At 41.5% G+C, this 24,506-nt stretch overlaps 1 protein-coding gene across 1 annotated transcript; it reads left to right on the forward strand.

The window, feature by feature from the left end:
- Window positions 1–517: 517 nt before the first annotated feature.
- ube2h (ubiquitin-conjugating enzyme E2H (UBC8 homolog, yeast)) lies at window positions 518–24,395 on the forward strand. Its single transcript, XM_034133326.1, has 7 exons — window positions 518–784; window positions 16,284–16,360; window positions 17,317–17,391; window positions 17,495–17,534; window positions 19,049–19,101; window positions 20,319–20,447; window positions 20,824–24,395. The coding sequence occupies exons 1-7, from the start codon at window positions 732–734 to the stop codon at window positions 20,946–20,948; spliced, it is 552 nt and encodes a 183-aa protein (XP_033989217.1). The 5' UTR covers window positions 518–731; the 3' UTR covers window positions 20,949–24,395.
- Window positions 24,396–24,506: the final 111 nt, after the last annotated feature.

Here is a 24,506-nt window from a genome sequence, read left to right on the forward strand (position 1 = left end):
GCTATGGTTGTGCTCTTGTAAACATTCCCCTCATTTGGTCTCATTTGTGTCTTGTGTTACTATATATTTCCAGCTAAGTGATTGAAATTATCTGATTTAAGTTTTGTTTCTAAAAATTAGATTCAAACATCTATGCAACACAACTGCAAGTTGTGGAAGGGTTTTCTGTCAATGATTTCCAGCTGTGTCAAGACATGTTGAGTTATAAATCCAGCCATTCAGCACTTGGGTGTGTCTTTTACCTTAGAACATGGAAGAGAGGCAAAACAACAGACAAAGCCAGTGCAACTGAGTGAGGGCCAAATTGTGAAGAATGTCTTCATAGTGAAGTTTCTTCTGTCATTATATTTCTAAATAAATTGTTTATTCCCTAAATATAAAATAAAAGTGTAAATTGTGTCAAATAGCACATTAAAAATGTAAAATATAAAACTAAAGGTTTCTAAATAAAACTACAAACATAGCCATTTATGGTGACGTCTGTCGCAGATATATGACGTAGTCCGCGGAGGGATCCCACCTAGTCAGAACCATGGTCAGAACGCAGAGGCAGTGAACAGCAGAGGTCTACCGCTCAGCTGCCAGCAGACACTGAACAGTGAAGACGTTTTGCGGGGAACATTTGTGAAAGTAAATGTTAACTTTCGGATAGTACCGTTTGCTAGACTGTCTAGCGTTTCGGGGGCTAGCTTTCAGTTTACTTACTGGTGTTCTGCGGTGGAAATACGAAAATGTCGTCTCCAAGTCCGGGTAAAAGGCGAATGGATACCGATGTGGTGAAACTGTATCCTTTCTAAACATAAACAACAGTCGCTGTCTGTTCGCTATGTCCTGCTGTATGTGGAGATGTGATATGAGCTAACCCAATGTGTTGATGCTGCTTGTTTCTCTTGGTAACCTTAAGCAGAAAAAGCTTTCACTGTGAATGTTTTTGTGTAAACAACATTTTGCTAGCAAACCCAAGTGTTAGCTATTTGTGTCCTGCGAACCCTCAGTCGCTTATCGGGACAGTTGTGAAGGATAATCAGATCAGCTCTGTGTCTTTTTACCTTCTTTTTTTTTACCAACTCTGTGTTTGTGTCGTCAGTCTTAACGTTGGCTGTGTAGCATGCTGTCTATATTTGAAAATAGCTGCTACAGACGCTAACGTTATTTAGCTTTTCCAGGACAGTCTGTCATCTTGTCTCACAAATAGACCTGGTTGTGTATTAACACCTTTTGGCAAATGTGGTTTCTTTGTCCAGCCTGTTGTCAGGGGAGTTGAGTCAAACTGGCCCTTTACACGTTGACACAGGAGCTTGTTTACATAACGTAAGGCTAACGTCAACTGAAATACTGCTGTCTTTTGTTCTGACGTTACTCTCCTAAAGCTCTGATGTTGATGCGGCATTTATAGCATTCTTCTTAGCTTTGAATTGTGACCACACTAAATGTTTTATAATTGTGTTGTTGCATCTGCCAGTTGAACTGTTACATGGTAACGCTGCTGAGCTTGCTGGTTAATTTCAACATCAAAATGGCCACCTGATCTGTGTCTCACTGTACTTCAGTGTCTGCAGGCACAAATATGGGCTATCATTTTAAAGTGATTGTGATATATTTTGTTTTATAATAATTGGAAGTGAACGTGGCAGCTGTTGGTTAAGTGTTACATCAGGTGGCCTGCAGTTGTTCTCTGTGGAATGCTTGAACTTTTAGGAAACATCTAGTGTGTTCTGTTTTCAAGTCACCATGTTTACTTTTGTCCTGCCGATGTATTTGTTAAAGCTCACTTAGAGCTGACAAAGGGAGCTCTGAGTTTAGCCATATCAATTCATTGTCATTCCATACAGTCTTCTAGAAGAACAGTTTGAACAACTCGTTTTGTTTTTGTACCAACACAGTGGGAACCAGCTTTATGATTGGGTAGCCTGTTACTAGCTGGAAACCACAGGAGGGCGGGACTTAGAACAGCTGATGGGATGGCTGCACGGGTTAGTCAAATGTGGGCCTAGAATTGGGCTGGTCTGAAACAACCAAAATCAAAGTTCAAAATACTGATTTTGTAGTCAAAGTTTTAAGGGCTTAGTGTCTGATCAATTTAAAGTGGACCTATCATGCTATATTTAAATGATATATTGTAGGGCCATACCTATATAAGGTATATTTATACGTTTCTGTTTTCAAAATACCAAACAGATCATGCATTTTAGCCATGCCTCATTTCGCTCTATGTGCTGTTTGCTAGCTGACCACGCCCCCCTGCAGGAGAGGGGAGCCGTGCTCTGATCAAGTCAAGAGGGGGAGAAAAAAAGATCTTCGTCCTCCGTGTTTTATTATATTGTTATAGGCCTATAGAGTCGTTATTCATTTGTTTTAAAGCTCAATAAATAACAAAGAAGACCTTTGACCGGCACTTCTAATTTTGTCCGGAAGATTGAAACTTTAACGGACATCTTGACCGGCGAAAGAAACTGAAACTGAAATTCTGCCGCACGATCCCCTCGTTCCTTGGAAGAGGCGGAGAGGTGGGTGTTTGTCATCTGCTGGTGGACTAACCGGAGAGAATTACAGTGCTTGCCTCGACGGGGAGGGATTGCATTGAATTAAAGCAGCGGGAGCAAACGCTTGCCTCGGGGAGGGAGAAAAAAAGCCACAGCAGAGAATAAACATAAGGGTAACCATGGTAACTATGGGCGGGAAGTCTTCTTCGCTGCTTTTGTGGCAGACTACAGCGCCACTTACAGGCCTGGCATATGTACTACAGCGTCTCCAGCGCTTTCGAGCGGCAATGGCCGGCCGTGGCCCAACCCCACATTCCCCTGATAGGTGGAGAGTTGGCCCAATAGCCGTAGCGCCACTTCTGTGACGTCATTGAAGTGTTCAAATCTGGATCAGTTTTTATCAGATCCGTTGCAGCCCCTTTTTTAGAGATTTGGGTATGGAGGAAAATAGAGAGGGTTGTGTTTTCTGACACTTGGTGAGTTCCCTGGAACACCGGGGACACATATTCATGTATAAAAGACGTACAAAAGTGCATTTTGCATGATAGGTCCCCTTTAAATGTTTTAGCTTTTGTTAAGTGTGCTTCTTTTAGAACTAACATCTGATTTATGTAATACAGATTCCGCATTTCATAATACATCACCTATCATCACATTAGAGTTGGAATATCTGTGACATGTACATTTTCAACTTTATTTTGGCCTGTTGCCTGAGGCATTTCATAACGTCTGCTCGCTCACAACAGTGCTTATTTGAGCAGGTTGTTCTCCCCCCAGTTGAATACACTCCTGTGTAGGCTATGGCAGCCATGTCAGAGTTATAAAGCAGATAGTTTTGAAGCACACAGACATGCAATAGTACTACACCCCCTCTCCTTCTAAAGCTACTTGACTGACAGGCAGGGGCAGGTTTGCTGTATGCCAACGGCTCTATTCCATGCAATCACTTGTGATTTACCATACCATGACTGAGCAGGAGTCAGTGTTGAGGAAGACTGCCGTGTGTTTTTTTCGGCAGGATTGAGATTGAAATGCTTACATAGTTTGAAAACGGAATAGTCCATCTTGGTGGGTTAAAGTAGGGAGAGCTCCTGGTTACTGCTATGGGAAGCTGTTTTGTCCCCAGTGTAAAACTAGCAGTAACAACCTCCTCTCTGTGCTCCCTATCCCTGCGTCTCCCTCTGGTGAAACCCAAACCTGAAACTCACACTGCGTTTTACACAGGAGCAGCTTCTTTCTCATGGGCTGACACTGAGAGCCCTCAGACATTAATTTGCTGATGCCACTGGAGAGCTGAGAATCTAGACCGTGGGCCATTAGGGAATTCATGAAAATGAATGTCAGAGTAACCTCAGCGTGTGGTACGACCGGGTTTAAGCTTTGTCCTAAGCCAGGTCGATGGAGGGCAGCCTGCTTTCAGCACCAAATGTACAGTTGGTGTTTGCATGCCAGCTGCCTGAACTCTTTGTACCATCTAATGAAATATAGTCACGGAGAAGGCATTAAGTGTTGGTTTACACTGCCACTGTTTTTTTCTGTGTGTCCTATAATCTTTCACGCCCTTCTTTCCAAACGTTTAGTCCGGAGTGAAAAGAGAAGGCTTGTATATTGTATGGTTCTTGCCAAACTGTAGTTGTAAACCTTTTAATTCGAGTTTTTCTCCTGAACTTTTAGCCACTGGTCTTGGTCTTGGACATGTTGCTTCAATTTTGGTACATGGCGTTCTTGAACCAAGAGTCTTAAGAGTGTGTCATTTCAAAGAGCTGTTCATTCACATTGCTGTGTGGGGTTGACAGCACATACTGTGTAGGTTGTTGTGCTATTATTTGAATGTATTCATCATTCTTCTCGCTTTACAAAAGCGTTCAAGTGGTAAACTGCTGGAATTTGAGCACAGGTAGATTACAAAGGCCTATTTTGAATGCTAACGCAAGCTTTTGTGATGTCCCAATTTTAGTGCAGAGAACAGGACAGAAAAGGAACAGTGTGGAATTATCTGCGCAGCAGTTTATATTAAGTATGAATTACTAGAAGAAGAAGACATGTTTGTACAAATGTGTTTATACATTTTCTGTTGTCACAAAGCCAACATGTTCAATAGATTATCTGGTAATGAAAAGCTATATATTTTGGCCTCTTTTATAATACACCATTAATAGATAAACGTTAAATCATTTCTGGATGCTGTATGTGTAGCATGTTATAACTAATAATGTATGGTACCCTGCTTTAAGATACAGGTAACCTAAAGGGCTTTTCAGCATGAGTGGCAGAGTTTGAGACTTGCTTGTTCATCTTTTTGAAACTGCACTTCTCTATCCACTGCATTCTTCTCATGAAGTGTTTATCTTTATCAAAGCATGACCCTGGCGACTTCAGTTGTTTATTTGTTTTGATAGAAAATCTCATTACATCAGAGGGGATGTTAAGGGCATTTTTAAGAAAACAATAGTGTGTCTCAGCTGTACTTTTCAACCTCTCATTTGCTGCCAGAAGGTCTGAAAGTGATTGGATAGCAGTTTTCTGAAGCATGGCCACAGATGAAATATATTTGAGACTGTGGGGAGTTGTTGGGAGGGGTATTACATGCTTCATCAGCCCCAGTTTCCATCAGCGTACCTGTCATAATTAGCTGTATGATACAGGAATGTTGTATGTCATGTTTGTGCTCTATTTTTCTTTAAGAATTTATTTGTCCTTTTCCTCAGTAATCCGGTTTTATTCCCCCACTATAGGGGAGGCTTTCAGGGGCAGTGTGTCCATCTCCTCCTCCTCTTTATTTTATTTTAATGTCCTCCCCCCTACTCCCTTTCACATCCATCCGTCCTCCTTGAGAGGGAAACCAATCCTGAGCTTTATCTGCCCTCCGCTTGGCGTTTTAGCCCCATTGTGCCCCTGGAACACGACATCCGGACAGCATCAGCAGTGGGGTCTTTTGTGTGTCCCGTTTACAGAAGCCTCTGTGACCTCCACCTCCCGCTGGTGTGTCAGACCGTGTCACACAGTCACAGGCAGCTAATCTGGACACAGCGCCATTATTGCAGGACTGAACCAACTAGACGCAGTTTACTGTAGTGAAGGAGCCAGTTCTCTGTCTGATAGCTGGGCCTGACGGAGAGATTGACTGGATGAATAGGAGCATGATGGACTCATGACAAGAATGGGGAATGCTCTGGTCTGCTGATGAATTGGCATAAACAAAATGCGTATGAGTAATAGAAGAAGCAAAGATGGTTACAGAATACATTTAACCAACAACATCATATTATTTATTCTGCTGGAAAACATATAATGTAGGTATAAAACCGGAAACAAACGTTGCAAATAATTCAGTCAAATTATATGTTTGGTTTCAAATCCATAGTGTGTGTCATGTTATTTCTTCCACTTAGCCTGGCTTCAGTTGATATGGCCGTATGGTTCACACTAAAGCCCAGTTATCTCTTCATAGTCCATGTTTATGTGGCCACAGGTTAATACATAATCTGTAGGCTCAAACCCTGAGCAAGACAATGTTGGGGCCCCCTGCTGCACATACTGAACCAGTGATGGTATGGAGGGCTGAACTGAAACATACAGTGTGTTTCTCCTGGGAAAAGCTCATAATATTCAAATGGTTTTGTCTTGTATTCTTTCCCAAGATATATATGTTTTGGCTCTTTTCTTTCAGTTCCTGCTTCTAAATCTTAATCTCTTTTGTTTGTGCTCAGTGGACATTTGCCTTTGTCTGCATCCATGCAGGTTTTCTTGGTTTGCTACGTCATCCTGCCCTTACTTAGCTCCTAGTCTTCTATGAATTCATTTCTACATGAGTGACCTTAAGGTAACATAGGGAATTGAGGATAAGGCTTATTCTAGTCATGGGGCCCCCCACCTTGATTGACAGACCAGTGTTGGGGGCCCAGGAGCAAGGCATATCCGACAGTAGGAGGTTTGAGGCCCCCACTGTTAATCCTACAGTACTAACAGTGAAGCTTCCTGCACGCATGGCTGATTTTCTTTTTCAGGCACTTGGGAGTTCAGTCTGCCTCTGCTGCTCACGTGCACGGCTGCTTTAATGTGGAAAACCGAGGTAGTGAGGATAGGTTAGCTACATGTTTGCTCACACGTTGGCATATGGGCCAGCGACAATGAGCCCCTTGTTCTTAAATTGAAAAAAAGAGCCTTATCAAAAAAGTGCAACAAACGCTATCCACGTCCTACACTTGAGTCTATCTGGGGAGCTGCCTCATGCGTCCCCTCTGTATCAATTTGATCAAATTAGCCGTGTGTCTGTCTCATTACGTTCATGTTAGTTATCAGTTTCGTTAACATGTCAGTGTTGAAATCCAGTTGTTTTTTTATGTCTTTACAAAAGACACAGTGAAGCTTCCTGCACGCATGGCTGATTTTCTTTTTCAGGCACTTGGGAGTTCAGTCTGCCTCTGCTGCTCACGTGCACGGCTGCTTTAATGTGGAAAACCGAGGTAGTGAGGATAGGTTAGCTACATGTTTGCTCACACGTTGGCATATGGGCCAGCGACAATGAGCCCCTTGTTCTTAAATTGAAAAAAAGAGCCTTATCAAAAAAGTGCAACAAACGCTATCCACGTCCTACACTTGAGTCTATCTGGGGAGCTGCCTCATGCGTCCCCTCTGTATCAATTTGATCAAATTAGCCGTGTGTCTGTCTCATTACGTTCATGTTAGTTATCAGTTTCGTTAACATGTCAGTGTTGAAATCCAGTTGTTTTTTTATGTCTTTACAAAAGACTCATTAGATGGTTCTCTCAGATTCAGTTTCTCCTGCCCTGGCTCAGTTTTGTGATCATTAATGATAATATGTGTTGTGTATGCATGCACGCAGCTCATCCGCATGCATGCATACAGAGACTCCGTGCTAATGCTGTAAATAGACTGTTGATCTAGTGAAGGGCTGAGAGGAGGAGGAGCAGCTGAGGGATTCACGTTTGATTGCAGTGGGTGGGCTCACATCTCTCACCAGAGAAGACAAAGAACTTCGCCTGTGCAGTACTGTGCTGCTCCAGCTCTTACAGGGAGCCAACGCAGTGTATAGACAGATCCTTATTCAATCTCGAGCATCATGTTTTTGATTTAAAGTGAAAGCTTCCTTTTTGTTATTGTTTCACTGCACATGCACATTTTCAACTATTAAGAGGAAACTGCTTTTATATGTATGTACATTTTCAAAGCTGGTACTATTATGTTGGTGATGTGTTTAATCTACCCCCAGGGCGGGGGTAGATTGTATTCTTCTGTGTTTACGCATCTCTAGATGAGCTGAGAAAAACATTTCATTAACACTTATCTTTGAATGAGGCCAGGTAAAACGTACACTAATGCTTTTCTATTTTTAAAGCAGAATCAAACCTGAGGTATTCATTGAGTTCATTGACCTGCCATCCACTATACAGTAAGTGCAGCACTTTACAGCTATCAGAGATTAGCATGTGGATTTCAGTGAGTCAGTCCATTGGGACCATGAGTCCATTGATATGTAAAACATGCTGCAAGGTTTCTTGCTCTCAGACCGCACACGCTGGCACCAAGTGCTCCATCAGAACATATTGTGTCGGAAAGAGCTGTGTGCAAGGTCACCTACTCTATTCCATATTATTGACATGGATCCAAGTAACTCCACTAGAAGTGGTTAGTAGGTAGAAACCTGTATCAGCAGCATGGACTATACCAAATGTTGAGCCTTCTTATTTTTGGAGTGCTTATCACCAAACCGAGCGCCAAAACAATTGCTGTGGTGCAGTTATCATAATTACCCTAAGCCTTGTTACCATAAGAAAACCGTTCCTTAGAATGATTTGTGAGGCAGCTGTAGTTGGCATACATGCGAGAAAAAACATGGTTGCTTTGTTTAGTGTTAACGTTTGCCACATACGTAACCAATTTGTGAGTTTTTGTGTCATGTTGTTCAATTCTAAACCCTAAGGAAAGCTGCATGTTCAAAAATAGCACAAACCTTTCATGAGTTTATATGGAGAAAAATGTGCAAACATCCAAATTTAATCTGCATAGTGCTGCTAAAGTCTTAGTATACAACCTTTAGTTGGACCGATTTAGCCTTTTAAGGATTAGATCACTTTAATAATTAGTTTTCTTCTACATAGATCAACTCATGTGTTAATCTGTTTACCAGTATGTTATAGTATGGTTTATTAAGTAGATCTACAGAGCTAGGGGGGGAGATCACTTGCATCTCCTGTGGAATAGAATAGGGAAGTGATAGCAGCTTGCATAACCGCAGGCTTGTTAGGATCACACCATTGTACCTGCAGTGTATTCAGTTATCAGTACCAGCCAAGGTCCTCTCGCCTCGTACTGGAGCTGAGATCAACTACGCCGTACACTGACAATAACCCTGCCCAGGAGCTGCGGTTGTTGCAGAGCTTAGCTAAATCAGATTTGAGGCAGAGAAAAAATGGCAGTATGTTTTGCATTAGCTTGTAGGTCCTGTACAGGGGAAGTCTCCATTATTTTCGAAAGGGTCAAGCACATTCAAACGTCTTATCAATGCGTCTCTGTTCTGCCATAGGCCACTATACATGTAGAGAAAACGTGGTCATTTGCGACCTTCGAGTTCTGTCAAGCCTGCTTGATGATTAGCCAATTTTATTCTTAAATTAAATCTAAACCTTGAAGGACCCCTATAGTGCCAAATCTACAGTGAATCTAATTTCATTTATCACCTGAAGCAACAGGCAACCAGCATGTTGATTGATTTGTAACAGTTTACGAGATATAAAATAGAAAACAAATCTGAACATTCTGATTGGTATAGCTAGGTGCTCTCATATTATCAAATTGTAAATGAAATCGTATTTTGCCATCTGCAGTCTGAATGACTGGCCGCTGTTTTAAAAGTTGGCTGCATGTCTAATTTATTCTCATTTTTGTCCCCTTGAAGCTCACCATGTATTCACAGGATTATCTATCTGCTGAGTAAACGAGCTGGAGTGTAAGGGGGTTTCTGATGGTTGAAAAGGTTAGGCTCCTAATCTGCATCAAAATGGAGCAGTGAGAGTTCTACTTAATGAGCAATAAAATAAAGTAAACAGCTGGGGTAAGACGATAGCCTCATTTTGAGAGGCAGTGTGAGAGATGAAGCGGAGTGGGTCAGTGGGGTTGGCTGGTGACGGCTGCAGTGACGGTGTTTGGTGGTGGACTGATTAAATCACACTCGCACTGCCTATCGCTTGCTCTGCCTGCTGTGCCACACTAGCTGCCTCTGTTTTCAGGCCACTGAGTGTAGTGGAAGTCACAGTAATCCTGTTGGCTCGGTGCAGTGCACTAATACATGAACGTTTGATGGACAAACACAGGGCATATTTACACACAGGCTAGGACTGGGGCAATGCACATGTATAGATAAAGGTGTATGCTTGAAGAGACCAGATACATCAAACCCACTTACACTCGTACTTTTTCAAAATTCAGTTTAATTTAGTCTTCCTTTGAATATCAGAGAGTGGGAATTTAGCCCATATTGGGAGGAGAAGAAGAAAGAGCTTTGTTGTTGGTGTAATGTTGGTATTGACTTTGTTAGTTCTTTTTTGGGGTCAAATGTGCAAATGTGCTCTGTTTTGCTTTGTGCGAGAGTTAGCCTTCTTTCTCTATCATTTTAGGTGAGAATATTAGCTTGTTCTTTCGGTAGTCTACCCTCGGATGTTTTTTGGCTCAGGAAGCCAACCCATGCTTAGACTCTGAGGACGGCCGCTATATTTCCTGCCTTTCATCTGCAAGGCATTTGATTGTGCTTTGTTGCTACAATCTGTGTGCAAGAGAGAAAACGAAAGAGAAGTTGATTCTGCCTCGCTAGAAGATGTTCAATAAAAAACATACTCTTATAGTATTTCTTCTGCCATTCAAAAAAACCTGTACTGTCCAAACAAAAGATGTAATTGGAACAGAAAATTAATTTACTCAGTTATTTACTTTTATTGCATTACAGTCTGATGCTAGCCTGCTAAGTTGTATCTCTGTTTAGCGACTCTCACGTCTGTGCTAAGCCTGAGAAATGTCCCACTTAGAAAGATTTAATACAAACGTATTATTTACACTCTGTGCACAGTTTGACCTTGATCTTCTGCTGAACCGAAAACGTTCTGTTATCACTTTTGCCAATGCCAGAGCACTCCTCTGATGGGAGCCAGAGCAAGAGGCACTTTGTGTGAGTTGTGATGTTTGGTTTCTAAGGTGCAGCACTGAATAGCAGAACCTCTCTTTCCTGCTCTGGTTCTCTTTCAAAATCTGTTCTTAAGCAATTTGATTCTTATTGAAAACCTCAACATGAAAAGCTGCCCCTAGTCTTTACGGCTAATCAATAAAAGTGTTCCACAGGGCTCTTTACTTGGCCCATTTCTATTCACATTAATGATATCCCCTGTTGTACTTCTGATTTGTGGAAAAATGTCCAATAGAGATGTACTCTTTTATGTTCCGGACAAAAGAACTTGCTTAAAGACCTGCCAATCATCTAGAAATCTGGATGGATTCTAAACTATTATAGCTAATATTTCTTTGTACAGTCAAAAATCCAGACGCATGTTTTTCCTGTTTATTTGTAAGCAGGCAAAGCCATCATAATAAGCCTGCAGTCCACAGAAATGATGTCATTCAAATCCACAGACCTGCCTGCAAGGCTAGATCAGCATTCATCAGACTGAACTCTTTTCCTCATTATCTCTGCATCACTATCCTCCTGCCCTCCTTTGGCATCACTCCTTCCATCTTTTCTTTTGCTTTAGTCTTCAACAACTCTGTATCATTTTCTTATGCCTTGCATGACCTTATTCTAGCCCATCTTTTCATGTTCTTCTTCACCGCAGGCTTTTTGGGGTTAGTAGACTATGCATGTCTTTCGAACAGACTTCTTGGCTTTGCTTTGCCTCTTGTGTTCATATTTTGACAGTGTTCTTCTCTGGTTAGTGCTACTTTGAACTGCAATTGCTTCATGACTTCCCTTCTGTTACTCAGAAACCTTGCACTCTTCCGATGCCTTCGGGATTATTTCATTTTCTGCCTTTCCTGTGACTTCAGTCTTGTCTGCCCAGAAGCTCTTTTAGCCCCTTTTTAAAAGGATTACTCAAAGCCGGAGGTGTCAGCAGGTGGAGTTGGTTTGGTATTTGTTAATATGACTGTTCATGCCAAAGAAATAAACAATGAGCCAAGTTGGAGAAAATGTTCTTCCTGAGATCATGTTGTTGTAAAGCTAGTTAGCACTTTGATCGTTTTTGTTTTTAAGACATTGAAAAGACTCAAAAAAACAAGAAAATATTAAGTTGATACTGGATTTTTTTTTAATGTATTGCATCCCCCTCCTCCTTAAAAGAAAGCTGAGACAAGAGACTGCTTTGATACTAGCCAGTGCCTCTCTTTACTAGATCAACAACATCTGTCGGGGAGGCGTGTGGTCCAGTGGATTGTGCGTTGGTGTTCGGATCAGGGGGTCACAGGTTCAAACCCCACTGTAGTCAGCATGTCGTTGTGTCCCTGGGCAAGACACTTCACCCCAAATTGCTCCTGTGGGGATTGCCCACAGCATTGAGTATGTAAGTCGCTTTGGATAAAAGCGTCTAACAAGTAACATGTAATGTAATGTAATGTAATCTGTCTCCAAAGAGAGAAATATTCATGCATGGGTGACACCACATTGTTTGACAGAGTGGTGTTTATGATTCCCATCATGTTTGTTTTCCGTACTCAGAAAGAGGTTGGTCAGGATGGGATATTCTGATCCCGGGTCAGACGGGGATAGTGGCCTGACTCGACCAAAAGGAAAACAAGACATGTCGAGACCACAGCCATAAATACAAACTGCATATTTTGACACTTAAGCCTTTAAATGTACTGCAAGTTCAAAAACAGGATAACATTGACATTAGTGCTTGGATAAACTTTGAAGCAGGCTAATTGGTAGTTCTTTCTTTGCAGTGTTTTCAAGTGTGAGTGTTGTTCAGCCAGTATATGAATAAATACAAATGGTGTTAATGTAGAAAGCTTTGTTGCTGTTACATTTGAGTCCTGTCAGGGTTGTCTTAAGACCCCAGTTACACGGGAATGTTTGCGTTTACGCACCGTATGCGTTTTCAAAAAAGTCTTCTGTTCACACGCATTCGGCTCAATTAACGTGTCCGTTCACACGAGACCGCTCGACCCGCTGGAAACGCTGTAGTACATATGCCGGGCCTGTAAGTGGCGCTGCTGCCGCCACAAAATACACCAAACGCAGCGAAGAAGACCCCGGAGCATGGTTGCCATGGTTGCCCTTCTGTTTATTCTCCGCGGTGGACGGCGTGTGCTCCTGCTGTAGATCTCTCCGGTAGTCCACCAGCAGATGAAAAACACCCACCTCTCCGCCTCTTCCAAGGGACGAGGGAACCGTGCGGCAGAGTTTCCGTTAACATTTTTTTTCGCCGGTCAACATGTCCGTTAAAGTTGAAATCTTCCGGACAAAATTTGAAAAGTGCCGGTCAGAGGTCTTCTTTGTTATTTATTGAGTTTTAAAACAAATTGATAACGACTCTATAATAATATAAGAATAATAAACGGAGCCTCTCTTTTCCTCCCCCTCTTCTGACAGCCCAGCAGCTGATCTCTGAGCAGGAGACGTGGGGAGAGGGAGGCGGGGCGGGGCGGGGCGGGGCTATTTCATCGTTATCAGAAAATGATCGTATAGAGGCGTACACACGGAGCCGTTTGCCCCCCCAGAGCGTTCCGTTTGCAGATCTATCCACCTTGGGACCTGTTATCGTTTGCGGGGTCTGTTTACGTGTTTACGTGTCGGCCTCGTGTGAACGAACGGGCAATACGCGAGAGAAAAGTAGCAGATACAACCCGTTTTGTCCTGTGTAAACGGCACCCAAGATACACCAATGAGTATGTGAGTGTGTATTTTTCCTCTGGATTGATAGGGCTCTATGTAGCAGATTAATCAGATACATAGAGCTAAAGTGTGTGTGTAGAAGGATATTGACCTGGTGCCTTCCACAGATTATGATTAATCTATAATCCAAGGTGGGGGATGGAAAGATAGTCGTAATCGTAATGATTAAAATAGGGAACAAATATACGCACAATCTTGATCAAAACGCTGTTAAGAGTTACATGAATTGAAACCATCCTGTTGAGGTGACAGTAAGCGGGTTTTATGTACATTGATATACAGAGTATGACACATATACTATAGAGAAATGTGCGGAATGATTTTTACATCCTATCAACTGTGTTAGTGAAAGATACTATGTATTTGATTTGTCAGATTTGATTTATTTTTTATAATAGAAGATATAGGTTGATTCAGGTTATCATCTGATGTTCATGTATGTAATGACTTTCAAGATTGTAGTTAAAACACTTTAGCACTTAAACACAATATTTGACTCTAATATAAATATACCATTAATGGGCATGTAACCGCTCATTCTTGACAGCTTAAGGTTAACCAATTTGGCTTTGCTTTTAAAAAACAATGTGTCATGTCACCTCTGTTGAAACCCCCCAAAGAAAAAGACAAAACAGCACATAGTTAATTGGTATACTGAATATCCCACCCAACCAGTTTTCTGACAGCCCACTTATCTTTTTCTCTGCATTTGGCTGGCTCACTGGCTATCTGTCTACTACACTCTCAATACATCTTTCTCTCCTTCAGACAGTTGAGAATTTACAGGCTGTACCGGGAACTCCCGACTGCCAAACTCCTTCGGGGGGGGGGGGGGTGCTGCTGCTGTTGATTAATTTACTGGCTGGGCTGAATGATTGCTTGGCAATAAACTAAATAACAGTGGATTAGAACATTGTGTAAGAATGATATCAAAGTGAATGTATCATTTTGGGGGTTTTCTTCATCACTATACAGGATAAGCTGAGAGTGTGGAAATATGACGTCAAAGTCAGGGATGGTTCCTTAAGATATTGTGAGTAATGTGTGTGGATGTTGCTGCTACCAAGCAAATCAACAAACACCTCACTGTTATTAATATGAATGACTTAGTGGGCTTGTAAGGAGTGTGACCTGGTGGATGATTATATGTGTGATTGTGGGGAAGGAAGGTGTGTAACGTGCTGATGTCATTATCGGGTGGGTGTAACACTAAGTGAGAAGTGGATCGGTGCAATCTGAGCTCCTCTCTTTACCTCTCGCTCGCATGATCTCCACATGGTGGAATATCTCGCCGACCTTTGCATTTCTGTCCGCTTGTAACTTTGCTGTGTTAGCATGTTTGAGCTCATGCTACACCATCATTACAAAACCCTGCACTCATAGGGGTCAACTAAATGTCTGAAAGGTAATTGTAAGGATTTCATTTTGCACAGGTGTGTCAGTTCTTCTCTGGCTTCTCAGTCAGCGTTATTAATGTCAATTAGCTTGCAGCATTATCAGTGTTGATTCAACCTCATTAGCGTTTCCCCCATCTCTGCCATCCTCTATCTATAACATAAAACACACAGTCCATACCATCCCCCTCCTCAGCATCGCTTCTCTATCTCGTAAGGTCATACACACATTTACTCACACACCAGTAGTTTCACACTACATTAGTTAGGTGCATAGTTGTCTCTTGTGAAGGGCAGAACTTAGTGAGGCACACAATATAAACATAATGTAAGCAGTGTGTCTGACTGAAGTTAAATATGGCTAGTTGTCATTTTTGCTAATATGCTGTATGTCTCCTGTTGTTAGCGGTTAAAAAATGACTCTTTGACTCCAACGAGAGTCCAAGCAGAGAACTTCCTGCTCTGTCTGACAATGACACATTTCCTTGCAGAAGCCGCTCTTCGCAGACTCTACCGGAGCTTAAAATAACCTCCAGTTTGATTTAACCCTTTGGGGTCAGTGCTACTGCTAATGGGATACTCGCTCAATCAGGATTGACGAGCCAGCTGCTGCTGTGCGCCACAGAAACCTGAGTTTCATCCCGTCTCCTGTACCTCCTGTCAATAACGTGTCCTTTTTTTCCTTTTCCCTTTGTTTATTTTCTCTGTACTGGTTTCCTGCGCCTCTTCCCTCGGCTCACATGAAAGGGAAATCATTTCTCTGCGATAATTCTGTGTTAGAGTGGAGATGAAAAATAATCAGAGCAAGCATGTATGCTCATAGCTGTAATGTTGGATTTGCCACATGATACAATGAAAATAAGCGACCATTCGTTCAGGGTTTGTTTATATAGTCTGTAACCGGAGTATAAATATCTCCTGTGGTACATGATTTGAATAAATATAGGTTTTCTAAATTTGGCCGGGTAATAGGTTTAGGGGTGGAACACATGGAAAGTTGTGTTTATATATTTTATTCTTTGTACTTGTATTGAAACAGTGCCAACTTAGCAGGCACATCATTTGGCAGTAGTATAGTTTGTGAAGAAAACTTCAGGCAGTGTTTGTACCGAGAGGGACTTCTGCACTCTGTCATGGCTCTGTGTGAATATGATACGCTGGCTGATACGAATGCTGCATACTTCACATTCAGTCTGAGGTCATTAATTCAACGTGCAGATGACAAATAGGCAGGCAGCTATCGATTGTCAGTAATAAGTAAGGCTCCAGGACAAGAGTCAAAACAGAATCCAAGTGTTATTTTTCCGCATCGATTAGTTTGCCTTATATGTCAAGAGCTATCGTTTTTCTCTTTAGTTTTCATAACATGTTCTAATGTGTTACACTGGAACAACTGCTGCTTACTTTCCATTTTAGAGAGGCCAAATTGTAAGTGATCTTAAATATGTTGGTTGTAGTCCCCGCAGGTTGTTTATGTTTGTGAAGATGTTGTCCTTAACAGCCTTACAGCATCGAGAGCAAGCATGAAGTCACCATCCTCAGTGGACTCAATGAATTTGTAGTGAAGTTTTTCGGACAACAAGGAAGTAAGTGTGTTCTCTTTTCTAATTAAACACATATTTGCATTGCCCTGACAAGTTGAACAAGCTGCTTTTATTTGTTGAATCTTCATTAGGGCTAGTTATTGTGCTCCATAAAGTGCTCGTAGGGTTTTTATCATGCGTTTTCTTCTGGGTTGTAAGAACTATAAAACGAATGAAAGAAGGTTTATGTTTGTCTCCACCACATGGGGTATAAGGCGCTCCCACTAATGCCCTTTCTGCTAAAACGTATGATCTATGAAGGGTAAACGGAGCATGAAATGACAAGGAATCTTGGACTGACACCAGCCATCACAGGAATCAGTCATTGAACACAAAGAGGTTCATGACAGCAGGCCAGGAATGTGACATGGATTGAAACCAAGACTGAGGCCACACTGTGTAGAAGCGAGGAGCAAGCCTCCAGGGGAAATTGGATGAGGAGAGTGGCCTCATCATCAGGAAATACTTCTTGTGCTATTCGTAACATCTGTCGCACTGAAACCACTGCACATCGGTAAAGAGAGGAAGTTGATATTTAACCCCGTTTATGATCCTCGTTACTGTGCCAATTATAAAGGCACTTTTGTCGGCCCACATGTGCTGCACAATACATCTTCAACAAGTGTGTTTTTAAGCCATATATGTGCTGTTGTATGGCACATAAACATCACACAATATAATTTTCTTCCTCTTTGATGTTAGTGTTTTATATGAAGGAAATAATGTCCTTTAGATGAAATGCATTACTGCATAAGATAAAGGAACATTTCAAAGGGAAGTAGTATGTGCAGCTCATTTCTCGAGCGGTCTTCTCTGTTGTGTTCCTGAGAGCGTGCAGAAAATAATATAACCTGCACTGTTCAAATCCATCGGAGTGCATACATGATGAAATATGATGCTGAATGGAATGAAAGTCTCCTCTGCCCTCAACAGTGTTCTTTTATTATTTCTGTGTACAGCTCCGTACGAGGGAGGCGTGTGGAAGGTGCGAGTAGATCTTCCTGACAAATATCCTTTCAAATCGCCATCAATAGGTAGGAGCACATGAGCGATTATAAAATCAAGATAACCCTAGAACTTTTGGGGGTTCCACTTCACGTTTTCTAACACTTTCCTCTTCTCTAACTGCTTTTTCAGGATTCATGAACAAGATTTTTCATCCCAACATTGACGAAGCGTAAGTTGATTTTAGCCCTAAATCTGAAGTGTCAATATTTATATTAATGGTGCCTTAACACCCATTTGAACCTTGTGTATTACATCTTATGATGTCTGCTCGTTGTGATGTCATGCTGGCCTACCTTATTGTCAACTAAAACCTTTGTTGAATGTGTTCATATTTCCTAATGTGTTTTATAGTATTTTCATGTTTTAGCTTCTATGACTTGAACAGATCAGCTAATGTTATGTTATCAGCCACCAGTTTTTTCACCATCAGCAGCAAATCACACCAATATAGAAATGGGTCAAGATCTTTTGTGAGTAATCCACTGCTTAAGAGGACAGAAGGACAGTGGGTGTTTCTCAATGTCGAGTAAAGCTGCTCCAGAGCCACTATTTCAAGCATACTACGTCATCGAGTCTCGCCAAAGGACTGTTCCAATCTCCAGCATACTTGGAATTCTACCGAGCTTCGTAGCGAGAAATTTTGAGGCTGCACATGTGTAAATCCCCACAATGCTTTGCGCACGGACCAATTTCCCCAAATCTGTGGCGGAAAATGTAAGGCGGGGCCTCTCATATGACGTACACTTGCTCGCCTGTTCCACTCTTCGTTTTCTGAATGCCAGGAAGGATTCTTGCCTCTCTTCTGAAGCAAGTGACTCGGAAGACATGTGCTACCAAGCAAGCGTACTCGACATTGAGAAACACCCAGTGTGTGTGAAGGTTGGTCTCTGGGAGGACTGGATGGACAGGCTAAACCTGGGACTCCTCCACTAATAGGACAGTCTGGTCTACCAAAACCAAACAGAATGGTAAACACCAGGTATACACTGAGGCAAGTTACATGTCAACCAGTTTTACAGTACAAGTAGTACACACAACGGACACAGTTAAATAGTGTGTAAGGTCAAATGTAAATAGATCCATGTAACTTCAAGAGTCAGGGTTCCATTATTCAAACCTATTGGTCTATTCAATTATCTATATTTCCAGAGAATGATCCTCACAACTTGTTATGTCCGACCTGTTCATATGATGTGTCATAGCTTGACAAGAATCTCCTGATGCACTTGACTGCCACACAAAATGCACAATCAGAATCACAATTCCTTTATTTGTCCCCCAATGGGGACATTTACAGTATAAAAACAGCAGAAGTATAGTGCAGATAAAGTAAAGAGAATAGTCTTGCATATTAAAAAAATATAATATAACAAAGTAGGCACACGTTATTGATAATAAAAAGTAAAAGTAAAAAAACGATGGCAGTATATTTTTGAAAAAAGGGACAATATAAAATGTAAATGTATGTAGCTGGTACTTTTGACATATACATACTTGCATATATATCACCTTTTGTTCTCCACTTTGAGGCAAACAAAGGCCACATTTGCAGAAGGAACAGCCCTGTTGAACTGTTCTGGGTAGGAGAGAGGTCTTCTCTTGGGATCCAGCTCCTTTGCTGTATCACACACATGTTGGCTCTTCCTCTCACACCTCTAACTCTGTTATCTCCTTGGTTACCAGGTCAGGGACAGTGTGCTTAGATGTCATCAATCAGACATGGACGGCCCTTTATGGTGAGTGTCCAAACCGCTTATGTGTCCATATTGAGTTTCCCCACTGGGGTCTGTGTGTTGATGTGCAGAGAACTTGACACTGTGCCCTCAGCACCAAAAGGTGACGTCGGCCCCTCCATTGACCACATTAGGGAGTGGAGCACAATTGGCTGTAATCTACTTAGTGAGGGGAGAAGTGATCACTGAGGAGGTAATACCCTCACTCGGCAAGGTCAGGAAACATTCACCTCCGAAGGGACTGATTTACGGAGCGTCAGCTGGCAGGGACATCACACATCATCTCTGTGTTGTCACTCTGCTGCTCTCACTGTCACTCGGTCTCTCCATGTTGCCCTTCTCCCTATTTCCCCATTAACAACAGCTGTTGAGCAATATTAACGGCGTTAGAGTTATAACCCGAGCCGATGTTTCAGCATCCTTCCTCATAAATAAAATGTAAGCAAATTGATTCAGAATTAACTCTGATTCCAGTGTTTTGATATAAAAGGGAAAACCGTGCATGCCATGTGAGTAAACTTGGCCTGTTTATTTTTCTTCTCTAAAATAAAGTCAAACCCCTGTAAGAATCCCATGTGTACACATACAATGCTGCTGATTTTGTTTTGCTTGGTGTTTCAAAATAGAAAATCTGATTGGACATATTTTTAAAATAGGACAATCGACCAAGCATTGTCTGTAACAACGCTTTACAAAGCAAGAGGCAACAAAAGCAGCTGATTACTTCACTCAAACATGAGAACACTTGACAATTGAGGGGTAGATAAGTGTTTGTTTTCCCACTCAAATGGTCCCATCAGTGACACCTAGGAGATGAGAGCAGAACTGCATGTGTTTCCACTAGGCCTCGGCTCTGAGAGAAAGCTGAGGCCTGCTAGCACGAGGCTAGTGACACAGATCAGTGTGGCTCCAGTCTGAGAGAGGCTGTCAGGCTGCAGGGTTCACATTTATGGTATTGCTTCTAGCATGTACACCATGTAAGGTTAACACTTTATGCTATATCTGTGTGTTGATTTTTCCTGTGGCAATAACAACGTACATACACAGACATGTAATTGGCAGAATACTGTGTGAGCTTTTCTCCATCAGGTTCCTTCAGAGAAATATTCAAATCTGACAGAAGCCTGACAATAACTGCCGTTAAATCACCAGATTATGTAATTATGTGATCACTTCTTCTCCCAGTTGTTAAAGTGGTAAACGTTTGCCCTCTTCTCCAGATTTGACCAACATCTTTGAGTCGTTCCTGCCTCAGCTGCTGGCCTACCCCAACCCCATCGACCCTCTGAACGGAGACGCAGCTGCCATGTACCTCCACCGGCCTGAGGACTACAAGCAGAAAATCAAAGGTTCAACATTCACATCATTACTGCACATCTGCAAAAAAACGGATTATCAGCACGTTAAAATGTGGAAATAAAAAGAGTAGAACATAAACAAACATGAAATATAAACATCTCCGAATAGAAAATAAAACGGAACTAAAAAGTAACAGGTCAAAAGTTAACTGTGAAAGATAGAAATCTGTAGACTATCCGACAAATAAGTCCAGTTAACAAAAGAGAAGCTATGGAGCAGTGAGCTCTCAGAGCTGATTTGTTCTCCAGAGTTATAGCAGGAGGAGGAATGTGTTCCTGTTCCGCTCTGAGGAACAACCTAAAGTCATTCTGATCATTATAGTTTTTTCCCAGTCTGACCGTACTCTCTCTTTCTCTTCCTCCACAGAGTACATCCAGAAATATGCAACAGAGGAGGCTCTGAAGGAGCAGGAGGAGGGGGCCGGCGACTCTTCATCTGAAAGCTCCATGTCTGACTTCTCAGAGGACGAGGCCCAGGACATGGAGTTGTAGTGATGGGAGGCCCCCCCCACCCCGCCTCCACCTTTAACCCCCACAGAGACTATATTTGATTTCCTAACCATGAGAAAGCAGACTTATAATATTCACATTTAAACAAGTTGATTTTTTTATTATTATTATTACTACTAAACAAGGATTTTTATGGATATTTAGCCTTTGGTGTGTTTGACAGACACCCCTCCCGTTCTGTAGCTGTTCTCCCTTCATCGCTTTCATACTCTCTCCCCATCATCTCTGCATTTTTAAGGTGTGTCATGTAAGCATAGGCAGGAAATCTCCCCGCGAGCGTCTTATTTCTTTACTCAAATTTCACTTTTTTAAATATAAAAGTCTATTTGTTGATGAGCTGGATCCTAATTTTCTTTCCTAAATGATTCTGACAAACATTTTGTTAGTTGCTCCGCTGCAGAGCTGCTAAGGTCTAGCTTGCCTCGGTGCACAGCTCTGCAATATTATCCTAAGGTCCAGATGGTTGTAGAGGCACACAAACACACACAAGGTGTCATAGCACATCTTATTTAAAAATATAAAAAAGTTTGGTGCCAATAGATGCTCATAACTCCCCCATGAATGCTTTCTGAGCATATCTTTTTATACAAATTGAAAAATGTCAGCTGAAATAGACCTTTGTTTCTCGTTTAGTTCAAATGCATTGGCATGTTACTTGAAGTCTTTGTTACTCTCTGACCTGCTGCAGCAGTGCAGAATTATTGCTAAATGAGGTCAGGTCAACGTATTAATAAAACACATGACTCGTTACAAGGGGAGTGACAACTCAACGTTACTGTATCACTACGGTAACGATGTAATAACTGGTCTTGAACTGGTTTAAAACAGAGCCACCCTTTAACCGTTCAACCCTCTGAGTTTAAATGTTCTCGTTACACCAGCAGACGTCTCATCGTGATGCCACCTGCTTTCAATCACCTTTTTACAACAAATTTCTATTCATATTATCGGTCAGAAACAACTCTTCAGGTAGAGAAAGAATGTAATCATCACCTATTCGGGTGAATTTAGAAAACCAGCACCTAAGTCAGTTTTATTTGAGATGAAAAGCAACACAAATATAGAGAATTGAGTTTGTGAAGTATGGGTCCTCCTCACATTCCACTGTTCCCTGACGTTTCCTCCATGACCTTCATTCAGGTCTGACCTCTATGTTTGCCATCCAGGATTCACATTTTCATTATTAGTTTGAAGATTCCAAAATAAGAGCCCAATGTGTGACATTTAGGCTTGTAGCCATTTTCGTAGAGGGGATCTAATTTCATCTGTACAGACTGGACTTCTTATCTAAAAAAAAAAAAAAAACGTTGGTTTGATTCTGTTCTGATTCAATGTGGCTGGATTAGATGTAAATCCATCAAGTGTTGAAAGAAATTGCTTTGACTTTAGGCTGTTTTTCGTCTTCTATTCCCTGTATTTTTTTTTTTGTGTACATGCTACCTTGTACAGCGATAATCCACCTCTCTGTAGCCTCATGAAAACTCAGTGTTGAACAGGAAACACTGAGCGAGTGTTTGTGGAGGCTGACAGTCAGACTACCTAGAAACCTTGAAATGTATTCACTTCATAGATGGCAGTAAGAATCACTGGCTGCTTTGTTGCGGATCCTACGTGGGAGATTGGAGGCTGAATCAAACTTAAAAGGTCACGAATCGCTTCTAAACTCAACTCCTTTTCCTGTGCCTCATCACAAAAGGACAGGAGGTTTCCAAAAAGTAACTGAAAAGCACACTCGCATTACTTTCATTCTCCTCTTTCTGCAACGTGATCCTGGGAAGGTGTGATCAGTTGGAAATACCCTGTGTGGAGGCACATTTGAGCTAATGTGGGATCTATGGCTCCGGTTTGAAATAGAGTTTGGTTGTATCTTGTATATTGATTAGCATTTTCACCAGAGACATACTGGAGAGATGGAAGTCATACTAATATTTGCTGAAGTGTGCTTTAGACCGGATAGTTAGTTTCACTACTTCAAACAACATGTGCTATATGGCTGTATTACAGATAGTTAATTAGTCTGCCATACATTCATCTGATCTTAGTTAGTGTCAGTTGTTAAATGTAAAACTCCATAGACATGCCTGCTTGCCCTTTTCTTTTGGATTCAGAGTTGTACAGAGTGATTTCAAACCAGGATGATGTTGGACCTGTAGTGAGCCTGATGGATCTGAATGTACAGAAATCAAAAGTGGATCAGAGAACATAGGCATTCTTAAAAAAAAACAGAGTTTCTCCCATCAGCCCGGGGGGGGGGGGTTGAATGTTAGCTGGGGGTTAGCGTCCAGCAGGATGCAGACGTTTTAACTGTCGCTACCTTGTGTGATGCTCAGCAGGCAGTGAGAAGATATGTGAATGTTTTCATGTGTTCAAAATGTTTGTGATCCACTGAAACAGAACCAATCTGCGCACTATGCAGATCCCCCACTCTCCCTTCGCTGCCTACAGATGTTTATTTATTCATTAACTCATTTTTTTTTTTTGAATCTTGCCCATCAGAGCCTCTGTTATCAGTTAGGCTTCACCCTGATGAGAACTTGATGTTGAGTTTTTACTTTTAAGCCATTCATATTGGACTTCTTGTTTTACTTTACATTTGTGCAGTATTGTACTTGAGTGCTGAAAATACAGTATATCTGAGTTGAGAATTGTAATAAAATAGCACATTATGATGCAATGGTGCAACAGGGGACTAATGATATTAGTGTCTTTTTTAAAAGCAAGACTTTTGTGTTTTGGTAAATATCATACATTTGGTTTTCAGCATTATTTGCATCTGCTGGGCGATACATTGATGATACACTCAGCTCTGGTAAACATGACGACCTTCAGATCGTTCTCTTTCCTGCTCTGTTATTCAAGGTCGACAGAATGACTGCCTTTGTGTTTCAGGTTGTCTTCAGAAAATGTCCTGAAACAAGTGAATGATGATGCTACCCATTGCAACTTGAATTCTAAATTGACAAAAAACATGTTTACCGCGCTTTTTATTTTATTTGTTCCTTTTGCCCCCCCCCCCCCTTTCTCGTCCTTACAATAACAAATGAATTAAGTTTGACTCCAGATAACCACGTGATTGACACAACCTCAAAATTGTAAATGCAAACCTGCTGAGAAGCTCCATAGTCCCACATCCGTATTCACAGCACACACAGCATGGTTTTTTATGGAAACTATGTATTTGTTACCTAGTGTGTGAGGGTTGAAAGTCAAAAGGTTTTTTCTGTCTTTGTTCTGAAAAGTCCATCCCTGGTCCTATTTTTATCACCCCCTTTGCCCCCCTCTTGTTTTTTCTTTGCATTGTGAAGTGGGCATGCTTGTCAAAAAGACAAATGCTCTCTATTAATTGGCTTATAACCTCATAAATAGTTGTGTATAAAATAAACTGTTATAACTTCTTTTTTAATAAAACATTCAATGTGTATAAAAGGTCTTTGTCTGAGCTGATGATTCTGATCCTATATAGCCAAACTCCTCCAGCGCTACACCCCAGCCAGAGCTTTAAGGTCTGCTGACCAGTTGCTGTTGATAGTGCCTAAGACC

This window comes from Trematomus bernacchii, unplaced genomic scaffold, assembly GCF_902827165.1.
Source record: "Trematomus bernacchii unplaced genomic scaffold, fTreBer1.1, whole genome shotgun sequence".
Classification (NCBI taxonomy): domain Eukaryota; kingdom Metazoa; phylum Chordata; class Actinopteri; order Perciformes; family Nototheniidae; genus Trematomus; species Trematomus bernacchii.